At 34.7% G+C, this 23477-nt stretch overlaps 1 protein-coding gene across 1 annotated transcript; it reads left to right on the plus strand.

Moving 5' to 3' along the window:
- The first annotated feature begins 534 nt into the window (after positions 1–534).
- On the plus strand, positions 535–23213 carry BNIP3 (BCL2 interacting protein 3). The gene is made up of 6 exons (XM_069121165.1): positions 535–724; positions 9339–9504; positions 10989–11076; positions 20805–20881; positions 21255–21410; positions 21507–23213. The coding sequence occupies exons 1-6, from the start codon at positions 682–684 to the stop codon at positions 21556–21558; spliced, it is 582 nt and encodes a 193-aa protein (XP_068977266.1). The 5' UTR covers positions 535–681; the 3' UTR covers positions 21559–23213.
- Positions 23214–23477: the final 264 nt, after the last annotated feature.

Genomic DNA, 23477 nt, shown 5'->3' on the forward strand with positions numbered 1-23477 from the left:
CTATGTTCTTACATTTTAGGTAATTTAGATGATTTATTATGATTTTATAATAAATTTCTAGCAGATAGACTAGATATAAGAGAATAATTTTATTTCATCAACAAATATAACATTAATCGGATAAATTTTATTCTACAATTCATTTGTTATTTTTTGTTGGCATATGTTTGTATTGTATCCTATGAGAAAAAGTAAGCTATCATATAATATATGTAACCTTTAGTGAATGCGTAAATAGAAAGATTATAAAAATTTAAATTTTCCATTATAGGAGGAAATGCGTACTATGAATCCTACATAGCTAAATTCAATGTTTTTTAAATTCAAACTTTAAAACAAATAACTCGGTTAATTTTTGTTTCAGATTTTTGAGATATTTGTTTAGAGTTTCAGCAGCAAACCAAGCGGTAAAAACGTGTAGTGAGTCACGTAGTGGTTGCTTTGATTCACATAGTTGTATTTACATTGAAGCCGCACATCGCGTGATTGGTCGGCTTGGTTGACGTACGTGTGTTGATGTTCCATCAAAACAAAGCACAGTCGCGCGTCTCACCGAGCATTCTATCACGGTGATTCGTTGTGAATGCGTCGTCCTTCGTTAACGTGTTCCTCGCGAAAGTGTTGGTCGACCACTCGTGTTCGTTTCAATCGTATTCTAAGTGAGTTAATGTGTGGATCCCAATGTCGTCCACAGGAAAATTCACCTCAGACGAGATCCTGGGCGGTAAGTAAATATTCGTTTCTTCGAACGACGCGAGCAGCTGTCTATCGAACGTTGCGGCCATTTCGCATGCCGCGGCTGACGCATAAACAAATGCGATCTTCCTTCCTTTTACGCTGTAGGCATATTTTTCTTTGCAAGGATACCTTACCTCAGATATTTTCTATAACAATAGCCGTTTCCTTTAAAATGAACGCGAGTGTATTATTGCATCATTATCAATATAAAATAATGTAAATTTCAAAGATTTTGGCGCCATCATCTATTTGACTTTAAACTGGTCGTGCCGGTGTTTTATTACAGAGCATTATTCGTGCCTAAAAATTTCAAGCGAGTCAATTATTTGCATTTATTTATCATATGCTATTGTTTTTTATGATCGTAACTATCGTTTTTTATGATCGTATGTAACAATTTCGTCATTTGTAATTATATTTTTATTTTGTTTAAAAAATTATACATAGTTAAGACATTAACTGATGTTATATCATGGTATAAGTACTTGTACCTACATAACTAAGGATATGGAACAGACAGAACAATTGTGCCTCTTAGCTTAACTGACTCTTAACAAATTATTGGACTCGAATGCGTTAAACGATACAAATTTGATATTTGTGAGGTTTGTTTATGTTTTCATAATAAAGAAAGATAACTTCTGATCAATTTTATTTGCTTTGTATGTGTACACAATTTTATTCTAATCTTCAATAAAATCGGGGCCATCGATTTTCAATTCAAATGGCTTAAAGTGAAATTTCGTTCGTAAGAAAAAGCCACATATGTAAATTCTATTCTTCGGTGGACATCCATTGAAAGTCCTTGGAAAATGAATCGCTTTGTAACATCTGGTTGGTTGCTCACTTTGTGGTACAAGGGGGAAGCACAAAGGGGAAAGAACGCATCAAGAAACATGTATGTTTCACCGACGCTTGTGAAGCTTTTGAACTCGATTTGGCCATATTTTAAACTTACTTTCAGAAGATATAATAAATTAATTTTTTAGCAATAAATTATAACAATTTAATTATATCAAGCAATTTTGTAACAAATTAGAAGTCGTTAAGAATTTTGGTTTAGGTTAGAAAAATCATGACTATTCTAACACGGTGTAAAATCCAAAATCGCGTTTCCATCAGCTCCGCTTAAAAAGTGAGTCTCCTTGGTAATTCTCCAACGTCGAATCGCGTGGCAAACAATTGGGTCAGTGTTCTATAAAACGCTCGAGTCGTTTAAATCAGTTCAAAAAGGTTCAAACGAATATGACAGGCGGTTAAGTTCAAGAACATCTCTTGACTACGTATTTTTTTCCTATTCGGGGTCGTCCATATATTATAAATCCAAACAGGTTGCTTTCATATAATTAAAGAAACGTGAATGTGATCGATGTTAGGAAAGCGTCGTCAACTTATTATCGTGATGTAACCTCTTTTTCCCCGTTGCACATTCGTACGCTCAACAGGTATCTTTGTATATAATTGAAAAGAAATAGGAATAGTTGAGACAAATATAGCGGATGTAAGTTAAAAGAGTTCATGGGACGATCAGACACAAACCGAACGGCCGATACGGTATCCCGTTAGTGATTATCGCATCATAATAAAACAGTCTTTTCCAAGAACATCGAATGGCTTCAGACTTGATGTTTTAGTTACGTGATATTCCTCAGGAACGCAGCTAAGTGACGTCAGCCGTTCGATGCCACTTTCCTTGAAGAAGGTTGACCTGCGTTAAAAGCTAACCTCACATTAACAGTAACGTTCTGGAACGTGACTCAGCTCACGAGTGCATTGTCCCTACAGTGGTGAGCGTGACTGAAACTTTGTACCTGGGAATTCATCTTTTCATCTAGGTAGGGCCGTCAGATAGGATCGTTTAGGTAGGACATCCCTCGATTAGTTTGTCTCTTATTTTAACTCGTACATTGTTAGAAATATGATTCTTACGCTTTTTTAATGTTATTATGGAATTTTTTTTATTTTTTTTTTACTATCGAATTAAATTTCGTTTTAGATTACTATGAAAAATATTATTCTAACAAATATCTGTAAATCTAATAGATATCATTTTATGTGAAATTTAGAGTCGTACAATAATTCAACAAAAGAGTATTTGAGACAATTTAATGCAAATTTATTCATTCACGAATAAACGTGCTTACAAATGGATCTTTTATTCATCCATATATAAACGTTCACTGTTAATTGTGAAAATAATAAGGATTATTGCACCCCGTGCATCAAGTTTTCTTTCGAACACAGCTTGAAGGAGATTTGTAGTCGAAACTAAGGGTCTGTTCGTATGTAGCGTCGTTTGACTTTGGACGTTTGATTAAAATGACGGACCGATGAAAGGGGGTCACGTTCGCTTCTATTTTTAACCATAACGCTCGTTGGTGGACTTTAATTCAATTCATTAAGGCCACCTACCCGCCGTGATTTCGTGGCACGTGACGCTTCCTGGCCATTTTCGTGCGTTCGTCTGGTTACTATCGGGACCCCTTTGTCGTTTATGTTTCATATAAATTGACACGTTGTCGACATACTAATTCACTCTATACTAGTCGATTTTATTCTATGATTTTCTTACTAGAATAACAGTCTTTACTTTTAATAAGAGTTTACCAGACGTTAAATGGAGAGCAGTCATGAAATATTGGAATATGGAATATTCATAGAAATCCTCTTAATTACAGAGCTTAAAACTCAAATGAGTACTTTACTGTGTATATATACATTTGTTTATTTATTTATTTTGTTATATTACACAATAAATATTACATATAACATAAATATAATATATGAAAGAGAAAAAATGAAGAAGAAATATATAATCATTCTTTAATTTCAGTGAAATTTGATATTAATTTGACAAAAGTATCAAATGTCCATAGACAAAGAAAGAGAAACTGAAACCCGTCATTTTGAGAGGTTCATGTCGCGGCTTTGTCATTAGTGTTCAGTGTTAACCCTTGCATTGCTTTATTATACCTATGTACACGATACTAACAGCAATTTTATACCTCGATATACAAAAAATGCATTTTTTAATTTCAATAATGATATCAGATTAAATAACAAATCAAAATTGTCATTCTTTATATATTTCTATTTCTATATTAGTTCTTTACCATTGTCTCAATCTAATAGGGAGAAACAAATTAAGTTGGTAGAATGAGTAGGCGGATAAGGCACAAGTCGGAAGCCATCAGCTACTCTTAATTAAACGTTCACTCGTTTTATGGAAGTCGAAGAACCATATTAAACACCAGTCGTCCCGGAAACGAATGAACCTTTTTAAACGATATTTCTCAAGTTGAATATTACCGCGTCGAGTGGGTTGCGCGCTAACAAACATTAAGCTGCGCGCGCACCATTTGATGACTAATGCGGCTCCCCGTGCAGATCCATCCGGAAAAAAATTAATTCACTATCTCACCTAATTATCTTATCTTTATTTTTTTAACATTATTTGAAGAAAATAGCATGACTGATTGTTTTATGACGTGAATGTATAGAGCTTAAGCGTAAAACGTCGGGGTATAAAGTCGATAATCGAATGCATAAGTAAGCGACTACGTCAAAGAGTTGCATTTGCTTATCGTGCTTTAACTTCAAGCAGCAGCTTGTAAACCTTATCGTCGACGTTTGTTGACAAAAAATATCCGAGTGTTTTGTAAATTGGTCGCTCAGAGTACGTTAACAGGCGTCTTCTTTCGCTCATTCATGTATCTTTTGCCATCGTTATTATACAATAGCGAGCATATAGATAGGGAAAGACCTTACACTCGATTCTGTTTAATTCAATTTGTAATTATTCCCCGAGATACAAATTTGAAAGGTTTTTTATATTTATGATACTTTAAACTATTGTGAAATTTACAACAAATGTATTTTTAAATATTATATTATAGAAATAAAATTTTTTATAAAGCAATTTGTTGGATTTACAAGAAATATATTTTTAAATTTTATGTATATAAATATATAAAATACAATAGAAATAAAACCTTTCGTAATACAATACAATAGAATACAATACAAACACGCTCGTTGCTGCATTTTTCAACCATTTTTGGTACATGAAATTGCAGAAATTTCAGTCCTTTCCGATATCAAAATTATCAAACAGCAAAAGATACAGGGTAATAAACGCATTGAAATTACCAGATGTTTGAAAACGTAGATATGAAGGATTATATAACCATATTGAGAATTATTGAGTTTTGTCCAACGATTACGTTATTCGAATACTTGAGTAACATTTCTAGAAAAAGTTATTCAAAGTTATTGTAACATAGTCAGATGATTACATGTTTTATCACGTATTATGATTACTATTAATATTCTTCGTAAGTGAATGTATTTGCGCAGGAAAATATCGAGAAGAGAGGCGGAGCAGAACCACGTTATTCTTTTTTGCGCGGTACATTCTGTAAAATCATCGCGATGCATTCGCTAAGTCAACACGTGTGACCTTGCTTTGCACGTTCTTATTTATTTCGATTAAACAGAGTAGCTCCTTTATGATACGTCTTGTAAAACGAATTTGATCGTTTCACCGCCTTCGTTGCTGTTTCTATATCTGATACTTGTCCCTTAAAGGGAAGCTTTCCAAAGTTTTCCAAAAGTTCTGCATGAAACTATTGATGGTTCTCAATTGAAGCGTTTGCGGTAATAAGCAGTCAGCTACAATATTTAAATGTATTTATTGAAAGAAAAAGAAAGATGTAGATTTGATATTCAAAAGTGCAGAAGTTTATCTCTAATATTACTTGACTATGAATTTGTAATGCGTTAAAATGTAGTTTGATTTTTATTGATTTTGAATTGGTTCTTGTTGGTTCCCACTTCTCACTTAAATTTGTGAGAAACAAAGTTGCCTCCTTATTGCAGCAGTCCCTTTAATCACGTTCAGTGTGGTAGAAATTCTTGATGAAGCTATCGATCGTTCTCAATCGCGTTGGTAACTGAATTGCAGTATCAGAGGTTGAAAAAAATAAGTTAATTATATTCTGCGACAGCCGAGCGACGCTTCTTATCCAATTTTTTCTTCCTTTTTGCCCGTAGTCCACTCAACTTGCTATATTTCGCTCGAATCTGGTGTCTAATGAAGTTCGATAACTCGACCAGCTGCCACAATCTGCTCATATTTATTCGGACCAGATCACGAGTATATACATAACGACAGTTCTTTATTTCTTCCAAATCCACCTTATTCTTATAACACGGTTTAATCGCCATTTCCTCCCTCCTCTCTCTCTCTCTTTCTCTCTGTTTACACATAAAAATTTAATTACAATCGTATTGACGTTTCAAGCGAACGAGAACGTGTGAACGTTGCGGAATAAAAGACGATAAGAGAAAGCCATCGTCGATTAAATTTGGTGTATATACCGAATGCAAAAGCTTTCGTTGTACACAAAGTTATCGTTATACATATTTGCCATTGATGATAAAAAGGATTATGCTTATATTGGGTTTATACTTGTACGCGTTTATGTATGCCACGATTTATCGCGTTACCACACACGCCTGGTGCAAAGTTAACAAAACAGAGTAGTAAATGATGTCATTCGATGACCGCCAGCTTGCCGCACTTTTTTAACCTGATAATTAAATCAGCTGTTTAAAAATCTGAGTCCATTTACTGTCGTTTTGATTTACACGATTGAAAAATTAAATTCTGTGGATGATTTTTCTATAGCAAACCCACATTCGGGTAAGACGAACAAATGAGAACGGATGAAAAAGATTTTGCTATATGATTTATATTTTTACTTCTCGTATTGATTTAACAGATATTTGAGTTTTAAGAGTTCATTAATACAATGCAAATGAACGTTTAGTTTCTCCCTTCTAATTTCTGATCTATAACTAATTGGATGAAAGTTTTACGCCTACTATTCTACTATCTTTGCTATTCATTTTTAGAACGTTCATAGTGTAATAATAATTTATTGAAAGCCTTTTTTTATATTATGCAGAAACATAATTTAGTAGAATAAGAGGTTCCTCGTTATTGTGAATTCTTGTTCACATAGAACAATGTTGTAATTTGAAGCGTATAGAATTTCTCTTGTTTTCACACAAGATTTGCAATGCGTTATATTTCATCGGAAGTAATAGCTAATGACTTAGAATACTCTATATCTTGCAGCTTTGCTAAATTTCAGCAATTTCCTTGGTAAATTCAACGAAACATTAATTATATCTATATGAAAATCGTTCAATATACGATTTATTTCGACGATCAATTGAATCCGTATTTCACTGTAATTGTCTACCATTACGTGAAGCGATTGCGTTATTCAAGAGGCGTTCCTGTAATTCGCTTAATTGGCGCATGCGAAAATGCGGATGCTGAGGAGAATTCACTGTTCCTTGAAATTCAAATAGACGACCCGTTAAGCGGTTTTAAAGCGGATGCATAGCAAAGAACAAAAATGTTGGCCAAATATCGACTTACTAAATTCGACGCGTTAATAGTAGGTTGGCAACTAAGTAATTGCGGATTTTGTTAATACCACCTAATGACAAGATTTGGTGGTATTTGGTGGTATTGGTGGGCTTAGTTGCCCACCCCAATACGTATTCTCGTTCATCGCTGTATATTTGAAAAAGAAGATGAATGAAAAAATAGAACAGAGACGCTTGACGTTACTCTTTGAAGCTGTGCAATTGAGCACATCGCGTACAGTGCGTACAATCCCCGGTACGAAAATCTATCAAACGATCAAACGTAGATTTCACTTTTGTGAAAACTGCGATTCTCGGACCAAGAAACTTTTATCTTGTATCGAATATCGCGATTCGATAATTTTCTTTGAATACATAGAAGCATCCCGAAATTGCATTGACTAAGAATTGGAACGCTGCATATCGTATCGACATTTATATATAATTCATGTGTAAATATAATTCCCGTTTTTATTTCTTATTTTCTTATTTGAGTCATAGATAAGGAGCAAAGGAGTGATGATGATTCACTAATTAGAAAATATACATACCACACGAGAATGTTTCTTTATTTCATCGTGCACGTGACATTGTCAGCTAATCGCGTAGAAACTAAATGGGAAACGTGGAAGAAGAAACGTATTTCTAATGACTCACGAAAGTATCCTGCCACTTAGCATAGAAAATCTTTATCTACATATTTAGTTATATAAAACATTTTGAAATGTTAATAGCATTCTAATGAAACGCGACTATCATGATTATATCGATAAGGTTCTGTTTTGTCGTTCGTTTAATTACCATGCTTGAACTTTCGAATTCTACGATTCTTATCCTATGTTCGTTACGAAGGTATTTAATAAATACAATTTTGATTGCAGAATTTGTGTCGAAGATAAGTTAAAGTGTAAAAATTGCAAACGCGAAGGAAAAGTCTAACATTGCCAACTTCAAAAGCGAGAGAAAAATAACGTGCAGTCTTTCCACGCGTTAAAAAATATTTTGCGTTTTAAAAATATATTTCATCGTTTATTTGCGTTCAGTCACGTTCGCTGGACTAGGTGCACATATACGTTATTACTCGTAAAATGTTCTTCGTAATAGAAATTGGTAATAAAATTAAGTTAAATAAAAAGGTTCCAAAATCAAATAATCCAGTTCTGGATCGTCATGGTCTTTAATAGTCCAATGAGTAAAAGTTAAATTATGCACATATCCTGTCGAAGAGAAACGAGTATCTAAATACTTTTGAACGATAATCCACACACGATCCTAGAACTTGTCCGTGGCTTTCGATCACGGAATCGCTGTTAGACTTGCAAACAAAGAAATTGCACCCGGAAGATATCATCGACTCGCCGATTTCCAGAATAATTGATAATAAATTCCACGTTTTTCTCCGGAAATACAAGATAAATTTTGTATTATGACTGTGTTAAAGTCATTCATGTATTCGTGTTCTCTAATGACGCAAAACGCTCCATATATGTATATACATGCGTATACGTAGGGAACGTCAAAGCTAACGAACCTTGGCCGTCAACCTCCTTGGTAATCGAGTCGATGATTCTTCGACAAATATTATCGCTTCATCGCGTTTTACGTTTCTATAAACACTGTATCAACTAGGATATGTTAGACTTGTTCCCGCTTTTACCAGGAAATCCTGTTTCCTTTGTTTTTACTGTTAGCGTGCGGGTTTCGATAGAAACATACGATTCTACGCTAAGTATCCTGTTTTCAGGCTTTGATACTGTTTCAACGAATGTATCGTGTATCGTGCAAACGAACGTTATTATGTCAACAAATAACTACGCAACAAGGAAATATCGTCTTTAAAGATCGATATAGAGACACAACTATTCATATGTTTAGTAGGCAAGAATGCTTTACCGGCAAAAATATATGAAACAAACTCAATATTTAAAATGGAAAAGAGATCTTTTTATTTAATTTAAGATTAATCGGGAATATTTGAAATTCAACTCGTTGTCTTTCTATCATTTTTATTTTTATATAATTTGATATCGTTTTTCAAAAATAATTCTAGCTAATTTGGTAAAGCGATTTGGTATATAATATGGTAAAACGAAGTGCCATCAAAATTTTCATACCTGTCATACGGATTTATTTCATGATTTTTATTTGTCCTTTTACAGAGTCATGGGTGGAATTGAATCCCGTGCCCGACAGGGTAACACCGTTACCGTTCAGTAGTGGCGGGGAAGAATATTTGCGACTTCTTAGGGAAGCGCAAAGGGATTCTCTGCCTTCGTCCGCTAGGCATTCTTTGGCATCTTCCCGTAAAGGCACGCCGAGAGATAGGTAAAATTATTTACTTTATTAATAGATTGCGGATATTTCTGCCTATTTATATTTTATAATCGCCAGACGCAATGTAATGTAAATTAGAACTGAAGCTAAAATTTCTGTTACAATTTATCGCGAGGCGTTTGAAAGCAAGTTCCGAAAATTGATTATTCAAATTTTTCCACTCCAGCCATCAATATCTAATTTAATCTGATGAATATCATTCGATATAGGAATCAAGCAAATTTGTAATTCGATTAAATTTGATCTAAAAACTCCGAAACGTTGCTCGAGAAGTCTAAAATTCCTGTTGTTCCTAATATGCTCCGAAACTCTATCGTGTTACGAATCTTTTTTTCTGAGACGACAAATCCAAACAGCCTGCGCTTGGATCCTCGAAAAGGGTCATTAGAACAAGTCTGGTTTATCTTGTTCCTCGTGTACAAGTGCGATGCAGCTGAGGAAGAAAAGAAAAAAGAAAAGCATGAGTCAGATGCCGGTTCCGAAGAAAGCGAGGGAGAAATCTTTTTCTGGCCAGTTTCTTTGTGCTCGTAGGCGTTGGAACGTCTCAAGGACTATGGGCTGAAAGAGGAAGGAAAAGGCAAACAACCGCGCTTTCATCGTGACTCTGACCTGGCGTACAAACGAATTTTCCTGATGCCTGCGACGTTAGAAATTTCCACGTTAAGGCTTTTTAAATGATTTAATAGTATCTTTAGACTCAGAATGAATACGCGGTGGATATAAAGCCGTGCTACAAATAAAATCAGGAAGTTTCTAATCAAATCATATCTTTGTTAGAAATAAACATACGTTTAAATACGTTTAAACGTTAGCGTATTGCTTGTATCCTAATCTTAACTATTTGCGACGTTTGATTTGAAGCGTGGCGCAAATATTCGATAAGCTCATCTATTATCATTTATAGTTCCGTGTGAAATATAGAGAAAAAAACATGATACGATGCGGAGGTCATATGATCGAAAGTGTTTTATATTAGTGTACATCGAGTTATATTACCGATAAGAAAATCGGAGTCGAAATGAGCCAAGAAGTTTCTTATTATTTCTCTAATTTTCTATCTGAATATACTCTGTCTGTTATATTTAATTTTTTCATGTTCGATATCACGAATACACGACATCTTTACTTTAGTAGCTTTCATAAAAATCATGAAATAAATCTTTAGTAACATCTCTGCTTTACTTTAATACTTCAGTAAATCATTAATCAATTAAGCAAAAATATATGTCCATTTTCGGGAAATCTGCTCTAAAATTTTAATCTATTGCACATGAAAATCTATTTTTCGTAACTGATAAAGAAACAATTTTTTTCACGGGCTAAACAAAAATTTAATTCTGCAAATTTATGGATCTGGTTTGCTGCTAAAACTTCTTAGCCGAAATCTGTTCAATCAAAATCGGAGCGCAAAAATATTTTGAATGCTCCATAAGTAGTAAAAAAATGTGTAAAATTTGTGAAATCTTTTCTTACAGCCCAAAGAGTCCTCCGAACAGTCCGAACACAGAATTATCTACCGAAGATGAGCTCAAAGGAGTCTATATAAATTACTGCTGCAACAAGGTCAGTTTCATAATCGATTTCTAATACCGTGTGCCTGTGTGGTTCACCATCACATAGGATTTTACGTATTCCTATTTCGTTCGTTCAATTTATCAAACTACATTCATCGTGGAATCGAGTCGAGTAATCTTTATTCAACAGCCAATTATACATCTAAACCTTGTTACGTAATATTCAATATATATCGTTTTAAGAATAATATAGCACGAGCGAAAAGTCACGTAAAAGAGATCGTGTAATTGTTACACCATTTCCTCTATGGCGCATGCCTAAATGAAGTATATACTTCGAAATGGAGACCTGTGCAACTGGTTTTATCGAACGAAACAAAACAGGGGATACACTTTCCATATAAGGTCTACGGATCAACGACTCTTTTAGCGTGCCCCTCCTAGCGTGCATTGTGGGTCATAGAACACGCGAGGTGCTTTATGCGAGTTCGTGGAAAACCGCGGTGTCTTCGTGTGCGGTAAATACCGAGCCTCTTTCGCATCGACGAAACTGCGAGACGTAATTGAAGAGTTTAACGAGAAAGTGCTAAAGCTGATGGTTTTGAGAAAACTTACCTCATCTTCGAAAAAGATATATTTATACCATTTTACCACTGAATTTCTCAACTATAGAACGCAATATGTATAGAAAACTTCAAGCCATTTACATGTTTATTATTTTGTTCATTCAAATTCTATGTATCTGCCCGATATGAAAACCAATAAAGCTCTATCTAGCGATTAGGCAAATCTATATTCAAATCAGTACGATAACTGCAGCGAAGCTCTTTTTTATTGATGGTTTGTGTGCCGACGACTTATTTATCCACGTCGGTAAGGAGTCCTCGTGAAAGAACAGCTAACTACACCTTATCTTTGCTATATTTTTCGAACTACGCGCAACTCGTTGGAAAAACATTGTTAATTGACAGGTATGCTCGCTAATTCGTCCTTGAGGAAGGAAATCAGTGAAGTTATCAGTGAAGTAAGATGGTGGAAAAATACGGCGTCGGCGATGAGAATAATGACAAAAACAATCGGTATGAGACAAGGGCAAAATGAGTTAGGTCGATAACGAGTCGCGAGAGGCGAGGATTTTCCATGAGTCAGTTGCCCGACCGTGTTTTTAACGCAAGCTCTCCTCCTTTATGTTCCACCGTCTCTCTTTGTAGAGACAAGGTCTTGAAAAGCTAAGCTGTGTTCTCGAGTCTTCTTTGAGAATCCTCGGTTTCTCGATTCAACCACTTAGATAACGTATTAAAAATAGAATATCTTCAGAAGCTTCTGTTTTCCAGGCTCTGTACGTCTTATCTCCGATGCGACAGTCTTTTTCGTCTCCTGTTGTTCTCCTCGCCGAGTTTCACGATCTCTGAGCGTGTTGATTCGTTCATCTTCGTTTTATTTCTATCAACGATCGTGTTGACAAGCGATAAACTCAAGGTGAACGAACGACCTTGATATTCACAGCGACGAGAAAAATAATAGAAGGAAAGGAAATTGAAGAAAACATGCCTCTGTTGATTGATACTGAGTCGCTGAATCGAGACTCGACAGATTGCGCATTATTCGTAATCATAGGCAAGCGTTTTGCACCTAGTATAGTAATCCACTTACAGATACCCAAGGATACCCGGATTCGAAACACCGGTTATAGTTTCGTACTTTCGCAACTACGTATGTTTGTATGTGCCTCCGTTGGGAACCTTGGCAAACTTTTCATCGTGTTGTTATCGATCCTACTTTGCTTTTAAAGGAGAGACACGAGGAACGCTTCGAAAGCATATCGCCAGTTTAACTGGAAGAGTGACGCACGTAAAAAATCGTCGCTTTTGAAATATTCTACAAAAATCAGTTCTAAAAGTTGTTCTGCAATTTTTGTAGCTATTATTTGTTGTGTAGATCGAATATGATTTAGGCTGTTATTTCTTTTTTATCCAAATGCTATAATTTCATGAAATTTGTGGGAATTGAAATACTTTATAACACCGTGCTAACTATTTTTTTTTTTATTTTTAAATTATATAATTTCTTTTTGTGTCTTCAGTTTGAATAGCGAGCTTCTGCAATGCATGCGTTGCTTTTGTATCCATTACTCTTTCGTATCGTGATAGAACAGTAATTCTATGTTTATTCAATGATTCAGCGTCTATGCAAATTTTCTTATTGTCAAATGATCAAGTAATTCATAATTTCCTATTTTGTAATTTTTGTTGTAAGCGTTCAAACAATTTAATGAGATATTACACGAAACTCTAATATGGAGCGAAGTCAAGTGGAATCAGCCCGATAAACTAAACGCGTAAAAAGTTCTACGGTTTTACCAAAGAAAGAACACAGAAGTATACCGCTTTGCTGTGCTAGTTCGTTCACCTGAGTTTGTGTTTATTGATGTAACGCGCGTGTTCCGCTGTTACCGCGGACAGATCACGCGATCACGAACGAGCGAATCGGCGGCGTTCTCTACGGTTACGCTTACGTGTCTCATCTTGGGCAGAAACCGGTCCTCTCACGCGGTGTGCATTACATTCGAGAAACGGGTTCCACTTCACGGTGAGTTAGCGAACGAGAAAAACACGAGGAGTAAGAAGGGAGACACTCGATATACGTAGCCGATATACGATGCATTACGCTTCTATTGGATTAAGTCGAACAGCCGTTATGCTCATTCCAACCGAGCGCATTCGCGCTGTTCCGTGGAATGCGATAAATACAGGTATAAGCGAACGATTACGTATTAGAGAAATGCTCAATGATGATCTATCGTATGTAGCGTCGAACAGGTTTGAGCATATTTGACTTGCAATAGAAAGAAACGAATAGAACGTTAATACGTTATTTTCGTTTTAGAAACAACGTAGGAAAAATTACTTTGTAACAAAGTTAAAATATATTGGTTCCAAATAATTCCTTTTAGTTGCTTTATTAATTTTATTTTAGATATAACATAGGGAAAGAAATAGTATTTACATATGAGGTATTTCTGACTGTTTCTCTTAAATTACATAACTGCTCACTAAGTGAAATGTCTGAACTCTTTTCGGCAAAAATAAAAATTCCTAGAGGATGAAGTTCGATGTTGAAATTCTGTTGCAAAGGATTTATGTTATAATGAAAGCGCTTCGAAAGATTAAAAGTCCCAAGTTTCTTATTGGCACCTCGTTAAGTAAGCTTCCATATATATATTCGATTATTCGCAAAATAATTGTGTAGAAAGTTAGCATTCGCGAATTCTCAGGAAATATAATACGGAAACGTGACGCGAAAAGGAGAACGTGCGATAAAAACTTCTCTAGAATCTGTTACACCTGTGTCTTGTTGGTGTGTCGATGTGTTATACTTGCAAGTCATTTCCAAGAGAAATTACATTTCCGAACAGCACGATTTTTATCTAACTCCGTCAATCGTTTTTAAAATGAAATTCTAAAGGGTGTAAAATTTCTGTGTATGTAATTCCATAAAATGGAACAGAATTGTAAGTATTTATTTAGATATTAATGCCTAACATAAAATAGCAAGTGTTATTTCAACATACCAATCCGGCTGCTGAACCACGCATGTTCCACGGCCGTAGTTTATTTATATTTCTACTCTCGTTTATCGTGCACGAGCAGTATCCGTTTCGCTTGCTAATAAAAACCATCTTTCTATCCAGTCACCCTGTTTCGCGAAATAACTCTTCTCATGCTATGTTGGGGTACCAACAATTTCGTCATGGTTAAACCGAGAATGCAAATTCAAATTTTTATAGTTATAGACAGACATGATAAACATTTTAACCGAAATTAAACAAGTTGTATCTACCGTAAGAATTCATTTTTCTAGTTTAAATAACTATTGTCTTTCTCAATGACATTTTACGTAAGAAATTTAAAAATAATTTATTCTTGGTTCCTAGTTTCATCCTCTAAATATTATAATTCTTGCATTCGTTATGTATTCTGCACGATCTTGAACATTTAAATTTCCAACAAATGCCCAAGTATCTGCAGTCTGATGGCACCGCATGATATTCGATCGTTCTTCATCGACTTCTAAAGTTTTCGCAGGATAATTTTTAATGGAGGACGAATTAGATTCCGGTTTGATTCCCAAGAGATTGCCCCGGTTGTCACGATTAATTTCAAGAGAACCATTCCTAAGCTCTGTAAGTCGTTAATTGACTATTTCAGTGACGTTCTTTCTCCAACATTTTCTTGAAATATTGCCAAAAAACTAATATCGTGTGAGACGAGCTTAGACGAGAGAAATAGGAGAGTGTCGATACTGTCTATAGTTCTCACTCCGTTTTCTATGTGTATGATTTATTCTAAACATAAGTTAGTTCTCGTCTCGTTCCTGGATTAAAACTATTCAATACTAAAGGAGAAAAGAAAAAAAAAAAAGAAAACATCGTTAGTGTTAAGGTCGCGAGAGTTGGACGGTAGTTATCGAATTCAGGATTGTGTTTCTCGGATTCTACCACCATTTTGCACGTTCTGTTGGCACGATATATGTACATTAGAAAAAAAGGTAATAAAGTAGATGTTTGATTTCGACGTTCGAAATAAAGCGACTTTCATCGTGTATCTAAAAAAAAGTAGGACGCTCTGTTTTTTTCACGCTGTCGAGGATGAGCTGGATTTTACTCCTCTTAACAATGTTCTAATCGACAGTGACAAATTAATCCAGATTGCGATATACAGCAGATTAGTCAGCACAAAGGCGGTCAATTATAAGAAGGCGATTGGAGAGGAGGGATAAGGACCGTGCCAACTGTCACGTATGCCATCTTGCACGATCGCATAAAATGTTGCTACGTATGTGATCCCTGTCACGTTCCCGACAACGCATCGGTTATATATCAATGCAAATCATTTCTGATATCTTTTGTGTTTAACGACAAAGGAAAAATTGATTTCGATAAACATGCAGCGTTCATTTTGACACCTTGCAAAGATATATGTTCTCGTTGCTGATAAGATCAAATATATACGTTGCCAATAGGTGTAAACATCGACTTTCTAAATTTTCTATGGGTCAATATCCACTCGAAGATTATTCAAAGTGCATTTGCTGTCGAGAGTTGATTGATAAGCACTTTAAGCTTCATTTGATGTAGACTACGAGCTGGGAGAAGCTAAACGGAAACAGTAATCCTCTCGTGACTTTCTTCTGAATCGACGTTGAATCATTCATCCGAAGATTCACGATAAGTAAATTTTAATATTTAACGCGATTCACCCAAAATCAACTTGATAGTGGAATTAATCTGTAAAATACACATTAAACTTCTTTCCATAACTACCTGTCGTGTTAGATTTAAACGAAGAAGAGCTAGCTCGTTCTTATTAGACTCTGAAATTGCACGTAGCATAGTCTCGAGACAGAATAGAATAATGGAGCTATATACAGAAAGCGTAGCTCGTCATTGACCCTCTCGAGCCAACACTGCAAAGCTACACAGTGAAATGTCGTCGGTAGCTAGGGGTTTCCTCGTTGAATGAATCCGAAACACGCCGGCAGTGGACGTAATTCCCTGTTATTACGTCCGCCAAAGGGAAGTAAGGGACGCGCCGAAGAAACTTATGGGCAATTGCAACTAGAAAAGACCGAGATAAAGCGTAGATCGCTTTTCAACGTCGCTGGTCAGTGGTTAGTGGTCTGTCTGTAAACTAATCCGAAACCGTTCCGACATAACGTTGCTGCGTGATATCGAATGAATTCTTCGAATTTGGCCGAGCCAACTGCCATTCGCAGAGGACACGAAGCACGCGTGGCCTGCTTTTTCTTCGACCGTATCGTACGTTCGTATTGATCCTTTTCCCGTCTCGAACTTGTACATCAATTGTAGTGTCGAAGTTTGATGCGCAGTTGCTTGAATTTTTTTTGTTAAGTTAGTCTTCATTGTAGATTGAAATTATCAGAAGCTTTACGAATGGCTACTTGATTAATTTGAATGTAGAAAAAATGAATTTAATTTAATTTTTTTAAATTAAAGAATAAAATTGTTTGTGTTTTATAGTAGTTTACATTATTACTGGGACGTTAAAAATATTACAAACTATTATTTAATTTATACAGGGTGGTTGGTAACTGGTGATACAAGCGGAAGGGGGTGATTCTACGCGAAAAAAGAAGTCGAAAATATAGAATAAAATTTTTTTTTTTTTTTTTTAATTTTTCCATCGAGACAACGATCTACAGTGATATCCGTTATAACGTACCGCACGCGTACCGAGCGAAAATTCAAAGTCGATTTTCTCGAAAACAAAGCCTCAAACGAAAAATTTTTATTCTATATTTTCGATTTCTTTTTTCGCGTAGAATCACCCTTTTTCCGCTTGTATCACCAGTTACCAACCACCCTGTATATTTCGATTAATTCGCTCGTGGTCAGCCATGTTTTCCCTTACTTCATAGCTTCAGTAACAAGTCTAATGCCAGTCACCAATAAAACCCCCATAATATTCAACGTGTTACAGCAGGGGGATCGAAATACATTAATTTACACTCGATATAGTAACACATTGAGGATTCTACAAATGCCGGAACAATGAAACGGGGTTTTTCGCTTGAATCATGTTCTTAATTTTTAGCGATTAAGTATTTATGTATGCGAGAATGAAATTGGAGAAGCGATGCTCAGGAATATCTTTCGTTGCCACTTCTTTGCGAATGACCTGAATACCAAAGAGCATAGCGGCTCATATTCGCCTAAGCAGCACGGGAGCTGCCAGTCACTTATGGATGTAAATAAAATGAAATTTACTTTGGTTTAGTTTATTTTCATATGTATATTATCGCTCATAAATATTTAGGTACCTGATGTAATTTAATAACAAAATTCATTATTATTACACTTTCAAAGCTATGGATTGCAGAACGTTTCCCTACTGTTATTTTTTTTATTACCTTTATTGTACGTTAAGACAAATATAATACAGTTAGTAAAAATACATATTACACACACATTGAAATAAGAAACAATGCTTTGTATATGCCCAAATTTTCAAATTAATGTGTCACCGTATATACCGTAAGTATTACAACTACTATAAAAATACATGCAGTCTTTTATTACGCAAAATCGTTGTCCTGAAGCCCTGAAGTATTATTAGCTATTGGTTGATTCGTCAATCTAGCTCAAGTCATGCGTGGGAAGATAAACAGTTCCGATTGCTTGTGCCATGCGATTATTTCTCGATGAAATCACCCGACAAAGACCCTTTTAAGGTCGTTCCTCGTGAGTCGTAACCTAGTTATAAGTCCTTGGTTCGCTTGCACATTGCAATGTTTATTCCAAGTGCGTTGAACTCGTGAGTTAACCTCGTATTTAATCATTTCTCTATCTGGATTCTATTTTTATCCCTAAAATAGAATCACTGCGTCGTTTACTAAATTCGGCCCGGTTCACGATAGTTTTATGTCTTGTGAAGTAAATTGTGTTTTTTTTTTGTGGGGCAATAAAAAGATCAACGTGAAGATTCTACGAATAATTCTGTGTTCTAAATTAGCCCAATAGAAGGACAGAACACTAATAAAAGTGATTTAGAAGTATGCTACGTGTTCTTAGATTTTTCTGTTAGCCCGTTCACGAGAATTCAAAACTCTGGATCTTGTTTAGAGAGTAACAATGTCTTTGAGCGTAAATCTGGTTAGGATGAGTCGCGCTTATTCACATTCGAGATTTATTACGCATTACCTAAAACACTATTTCGAGAAATAGAACAGACGGTGCTTAGCGAACTCGTTGACGAACTTGGCAAAACATTTGGATAATTTGGAGTTTGGATCATGGATAACAAACGCAAAATATCTATTATTATCTAGTATTGAAATATCTAGTTTTCATCGTTGCTGTATGTCTTAATATTTTGTAATTTCATATAACATGCATCCATACAAAATTTTTGTGGTAAGTGTTTCAATATTTTCATGAGTAACTCTATGTTCGAACAAATTGTGACAATATTTGTCCGACGTTTGTTTGAGCGAGCAAATATGGATGTAGATATGGAATGAGCATCTCTTAATTTCAGAAGTCGCATATGTATTTAAATTATCGTATTATATGGGTTAGGTTAGGATATACTATCAATCCGGTCGCCGTTAGTCTTGAATTAAAGTACTCGTTTTTAACTCGAACTAAAGCTAATCTAAACCTAACCTAAACTTAACCTAAATCTATTCCAAACATTAGAAACCTAATATACATTTGTACATAACTTGTCATGTAAAGACGAGCGGGGGACATATGTACGTAGATATACGAAAAGATTACTGAAAAGAGTTATCGTTGATAATATACTTCAAGTCCATAAAAATCCGCGAGGCCACTTTTTTGCATAATTACCGTAACTTATTGCCACAATGAATCATATATAATTATATATTTTGCCACAACATAATTATATTGATAGTAATTCAAGTGTCATCCACTTTATTGCATGATTCATTCGAATGAATGCGCAAATCACTTTCCTTTTTAAAGTAGCTGAATTGTTTACAAACAGACGTACGCTTTGTTTGATACGCATTATAGTATACATATGTATATCGTAATATAGCGATATGACAGTTGCGCTCGTGACGTGATTGGCTGATTGCCTGGCAAGTTATCCTTGGCTATTCTTCGAGTCATTCACAGATAAGAGGTGTATAAGTATTTCACTGAAATGCGAATCGTGACACAAGTACTTCTTCCACTTTTATTTCCCCTTATGTTTCAGTAATTCTATAATTTTATTTACTCTTGGATAAACATTTTTAATTGAAGCTAAAATTATTCAAGTACCCGAGTTTTACGATAAGACGACACTTTTGTGCCTTTTTTTTTACATTGATATTTAATATCGTATCAACTACCAAGTTATTTACGACACTCTGGGAAAAACCGAACATTATATTTAGTAATTTATCGAGCAATTTGGTATTCTTGATGAACTCTGGTAAATCGAGGTCTTTTTGTCTTCTAAATTATCTTCGACGTTGTATTTCGGGTAATTTAAAATCAGGTCATACTGTTAGCAGTAAGTCGTATTTTATGAAACAGGTTTTCTCGGCAACAGATACGAATGTATGAATCTGAGAATGTTCTATTCTGTAATATGTGTATGCAGATGATAGTTACTTGATCCCTCAAGGTGATTGTCTTCTGTCATTCCCGAAAAGGTTCTTATCTTCAAATAAAAATCATCGATAATAGGCAACCATTCTTTAACGCTTGTCGCTGTTTATCCCTTGTTGTTAGAAATTTTTTCTCGCTAGATTATTTTCTCGTAGGGTCGTTGACAACGATCATTCGATAAATATAATCTACTTTTTCATTTCCGCGATAATGATTCACTGCGACTGTGAAGCAAAAGTATTTGATCCGCTTGTGCAAGGAAAGCGTGATTGATTTACAGCGGTTAACGAGTTCTCATACACAGATACAAGTCTGATCTTGGTGATTTTTGAGTTAGACACGTTGCGTAGTGGAAAACCAAGCATCTGGCATTATGTTGCTCGTGTGAAGATTCTCGTTTGGTAAACTGATCCTCGGCTTCAATTGACGGTCAACGTAGAAGCCGCGAGTAGCTTCAATTTCATCATACGATAGAGGATTCATTTGTCTGTATTGCTTAAACACTTTTAAATCGGATTACCAGGGATTACTGGGACAACTCGTAGTGAAGCCAGATACGACGCTCTTTTTTCGTACGACCAAAAGATTTAGCAAATCTTTTAAATATCGTTTGTTCCTTTTTCTCTGCGCAGGAAGCCGCTGAGCTTTTGGAGAAGAACACCGATTGGATTTACGAATGGAGCTCGCGTCCAGATCAAGCACCACCGAAGTAAGAAAATATTCTACATTTGACTCTTTAACAGTGTAATGAAATAGCGAAGAATTCAGAATAAACGATTTATCTGTTTATCTTTGAGATTTCCTGCATTTAAAAGTATGACAAGAAGAATATACGGTTATAAATAATTTCATAAGAAATAAATAATAAATAAAAGTATTAATAAATTAAATAATTTCATAGGAAATACATAGTTTAGATATAGTGATGTTTAAGATGTAAAGTTTGTAGTATTATATTTGATTGCTGACTCGAGTCATTCTCGGGTTACATTGTTAAAGTTACATTGTTAATTAATACTTGAGTGACACAGGACATTCGATCATGCAGCAGGTTGCTTATCGATTCTTTTTTTTTACTACAGAGACTGGAAGTTCAAGCATCCTCAGGGAGTGAATAAAAAGAAATCCTATAGCATTCGTACGACAAAAGTGGGCAAGGTTGGGTTGTTCTCAAAAGAGGTCCTTTATACTCTTTTTATCACAAACATTCTCTCTGTCTTGGTTGGAGCTGGCCTGGGGTAAGAGAAACTTCCTAAAACATATATCTAAATCTTTTCCCTAAAAGTAAGGATAGATAAATGAAACACTTTTAAAACGATGTACCGTTGTTTCAGGGTTTGGTTGTCCAGGCGAGGATCGATAACGTCCAGTGTAACCATCGAATGAAAGAAAAGAACAGTCAGGGACGCAAGAGTCAGGATTGCTGCGCTAGAGTTTGCAAGAAAACGGAGTAATGGATTGTCGTTTATGTGGAGTCGCTAGAAAGACTGAAATGCCAAGAGATAAAGGGTCGATTGAGCCTAACGAAACACGCAACATATTGTTTCGATTACCACAATTTAATATTAGCACTTTTTATTCTATTCTTCCTTTTCCGAAAGAAACTTAACGGTATACTTATTGAAACGTCGTATTATTGTGCAAAGTGTAAGTCATATGCGATCATATGATTAAACAAGAGAACGATAAAAAAAAAGAAAAAGATACAAAGAAAAAAAAAATTATAATATGATTTATATATTTAGTGTTGTTGAGAAGGTGAAGAATGTCCATTTTATACCGTTTGTAATGCGTTTCTATCAGTGATAGTCTATAGGTATAGCCTGGGTAGTATTTATCGATAATAATAATTATTAGTCGTTAATTGAACAAAAAATAAAGGTTTGAAAAAAAGAGAGAGAGAGAAAGAGAGAAGAACATAATACAGAATGTTTGTGCAAGAAGAGATTTATCGCTTTATGTATGAAAATGATCCAAGAAAATTAATCTATGAAACAAAAGAAAAAGCAGGGAGGCTTTTTGCAGTGAGAGAACAATATATACATAGTAAGAGTTACACCTCCGTTTAGATTACGAATGCCCTATTGTATTGAGTTTTGTGTTGGTATATCGAATACCTTTATTGTTGGGATGAATCCGAAAAAGTGTCTTTTGCCATTTATTTCGGAGTGCAATGTGATTGAAAAAGCAGGCGTTGTATTTAATTAATGGAAATTCATCTTTTTACAAAATTGCAAGCAGCGACTTATAAGTTTTAATAATGTATGATACAGTTGCTTAAGTAATTGAGAAAAGTTAATAATTATCGTTCGCGTCTCATATCTTTTGATTTTGTAAAGTTAAGATTCTTAAGATGGTGTATAGGAAAGAGTATAATACAACATATTCTTAGTTTTTAATTATCGATTCGTTACCAATTAAATGCCGAATTGATTATTTGAATACAATCACTTGTTGATTGGTATTTCTTTGATTTTAGGCATGTATAATGTATGTTTTGAATACCTGACGGAAATTTTACACGGCATGAATAATTTAATATTTAACAATGGATAAGGATTTTTGAAAAATGATGATAATTAGTAAAAATGATAAAAAAAAAGAATACAAAAATAAGGTAAAGTGTAATATTGTATGATTCGATAAATTCATTTGTAATCGAAGAACTCGTCTGTAACTTTCGTATTCCAAGGTCTTTAGAAGGTTTTGAGTTTTTATTTCATTGAAAGATAAGAATATTATTAATTTATAATTTTATGTGTTAAAGAAAGTTACAATTTTTTCGTATAGTTAATATATGAGTCGCTTTGCGCAATAGCACAATGTGTGATTTGTATTCGACTATTACGAAATAAAAGACTCGATATTAATCGTATCACGTTGACGATTTTCCGATATAATGTTTTTCACAGAATATGATATAAATATACATATGTATTAAGTGTAAGATGCTGTATATTATAAGAATAATACGTAATCAATGTAAGTAGAAATTAGAATTGCAGGTCTTTTGTATTTTCAATATAATTCTATATATTCTACATGCAAATTATTGTTTTCGAAAACCCACAAAACTAAAATTATACAAGCATATGTTATTATCGTTTTTTTTTTTTTTTTTAAGTATCTGTCACAATATGTCATCAATTACCCTCCATTCGTTAGGGTTACACCAATCGACTCTACAAAATGTTACGGCAACAAAAAAAAAAAAAAAATAGAAATTCCCCGAAAAAATGAATGTTCAGAAGAAAGCCTTTAATCATTCATAACTTCGCACCATCAACAAAATAATCGTAACGCAA

The sequence above is a fragment of the Bombus flavifrons genome, chromosome 10 (genome assembly GCF_040668555.2).
Source record: "Bombus flavifrons isolate JBK064 chromosome 10, iyBomFlav1_principal, whole genome shotgun sequence".
In the NCBI taxonomy this organism is placed as follows: Eukaryota; Metazoa; Arthropoda; class Insecta; order Hymenoptera; family Apidae; genus Bombus; species Bombus flavifrons.

What these genes read in the sequence shown, in the direction of transcription:
- BNIP3 (XM_069121165.1), top strand. Translation starts at nt 682, where the DNA reads ATGTCGTCCACAGGAAAATTCACCTCAGACGAGATCCTGGGCG. An exon ending in CTCAGACGAGATCCTGGGCG is followed by an intron (nt 725 to 9,338) that starts GTAAGTAAATAT and finishes GTCCTTTTACAG; the next exon opens with AGTCATGGGTGGAATTGAAT. An exon ending in TAAATTACTGCTGCAACAAG is followed by an intron (nt 11,077 to 20,804) that starts GTCAGTTTCATA and finishes TTCTCTGCGCAG; the next exon opens with GAAGCCGCTGAGCTTTTGGA.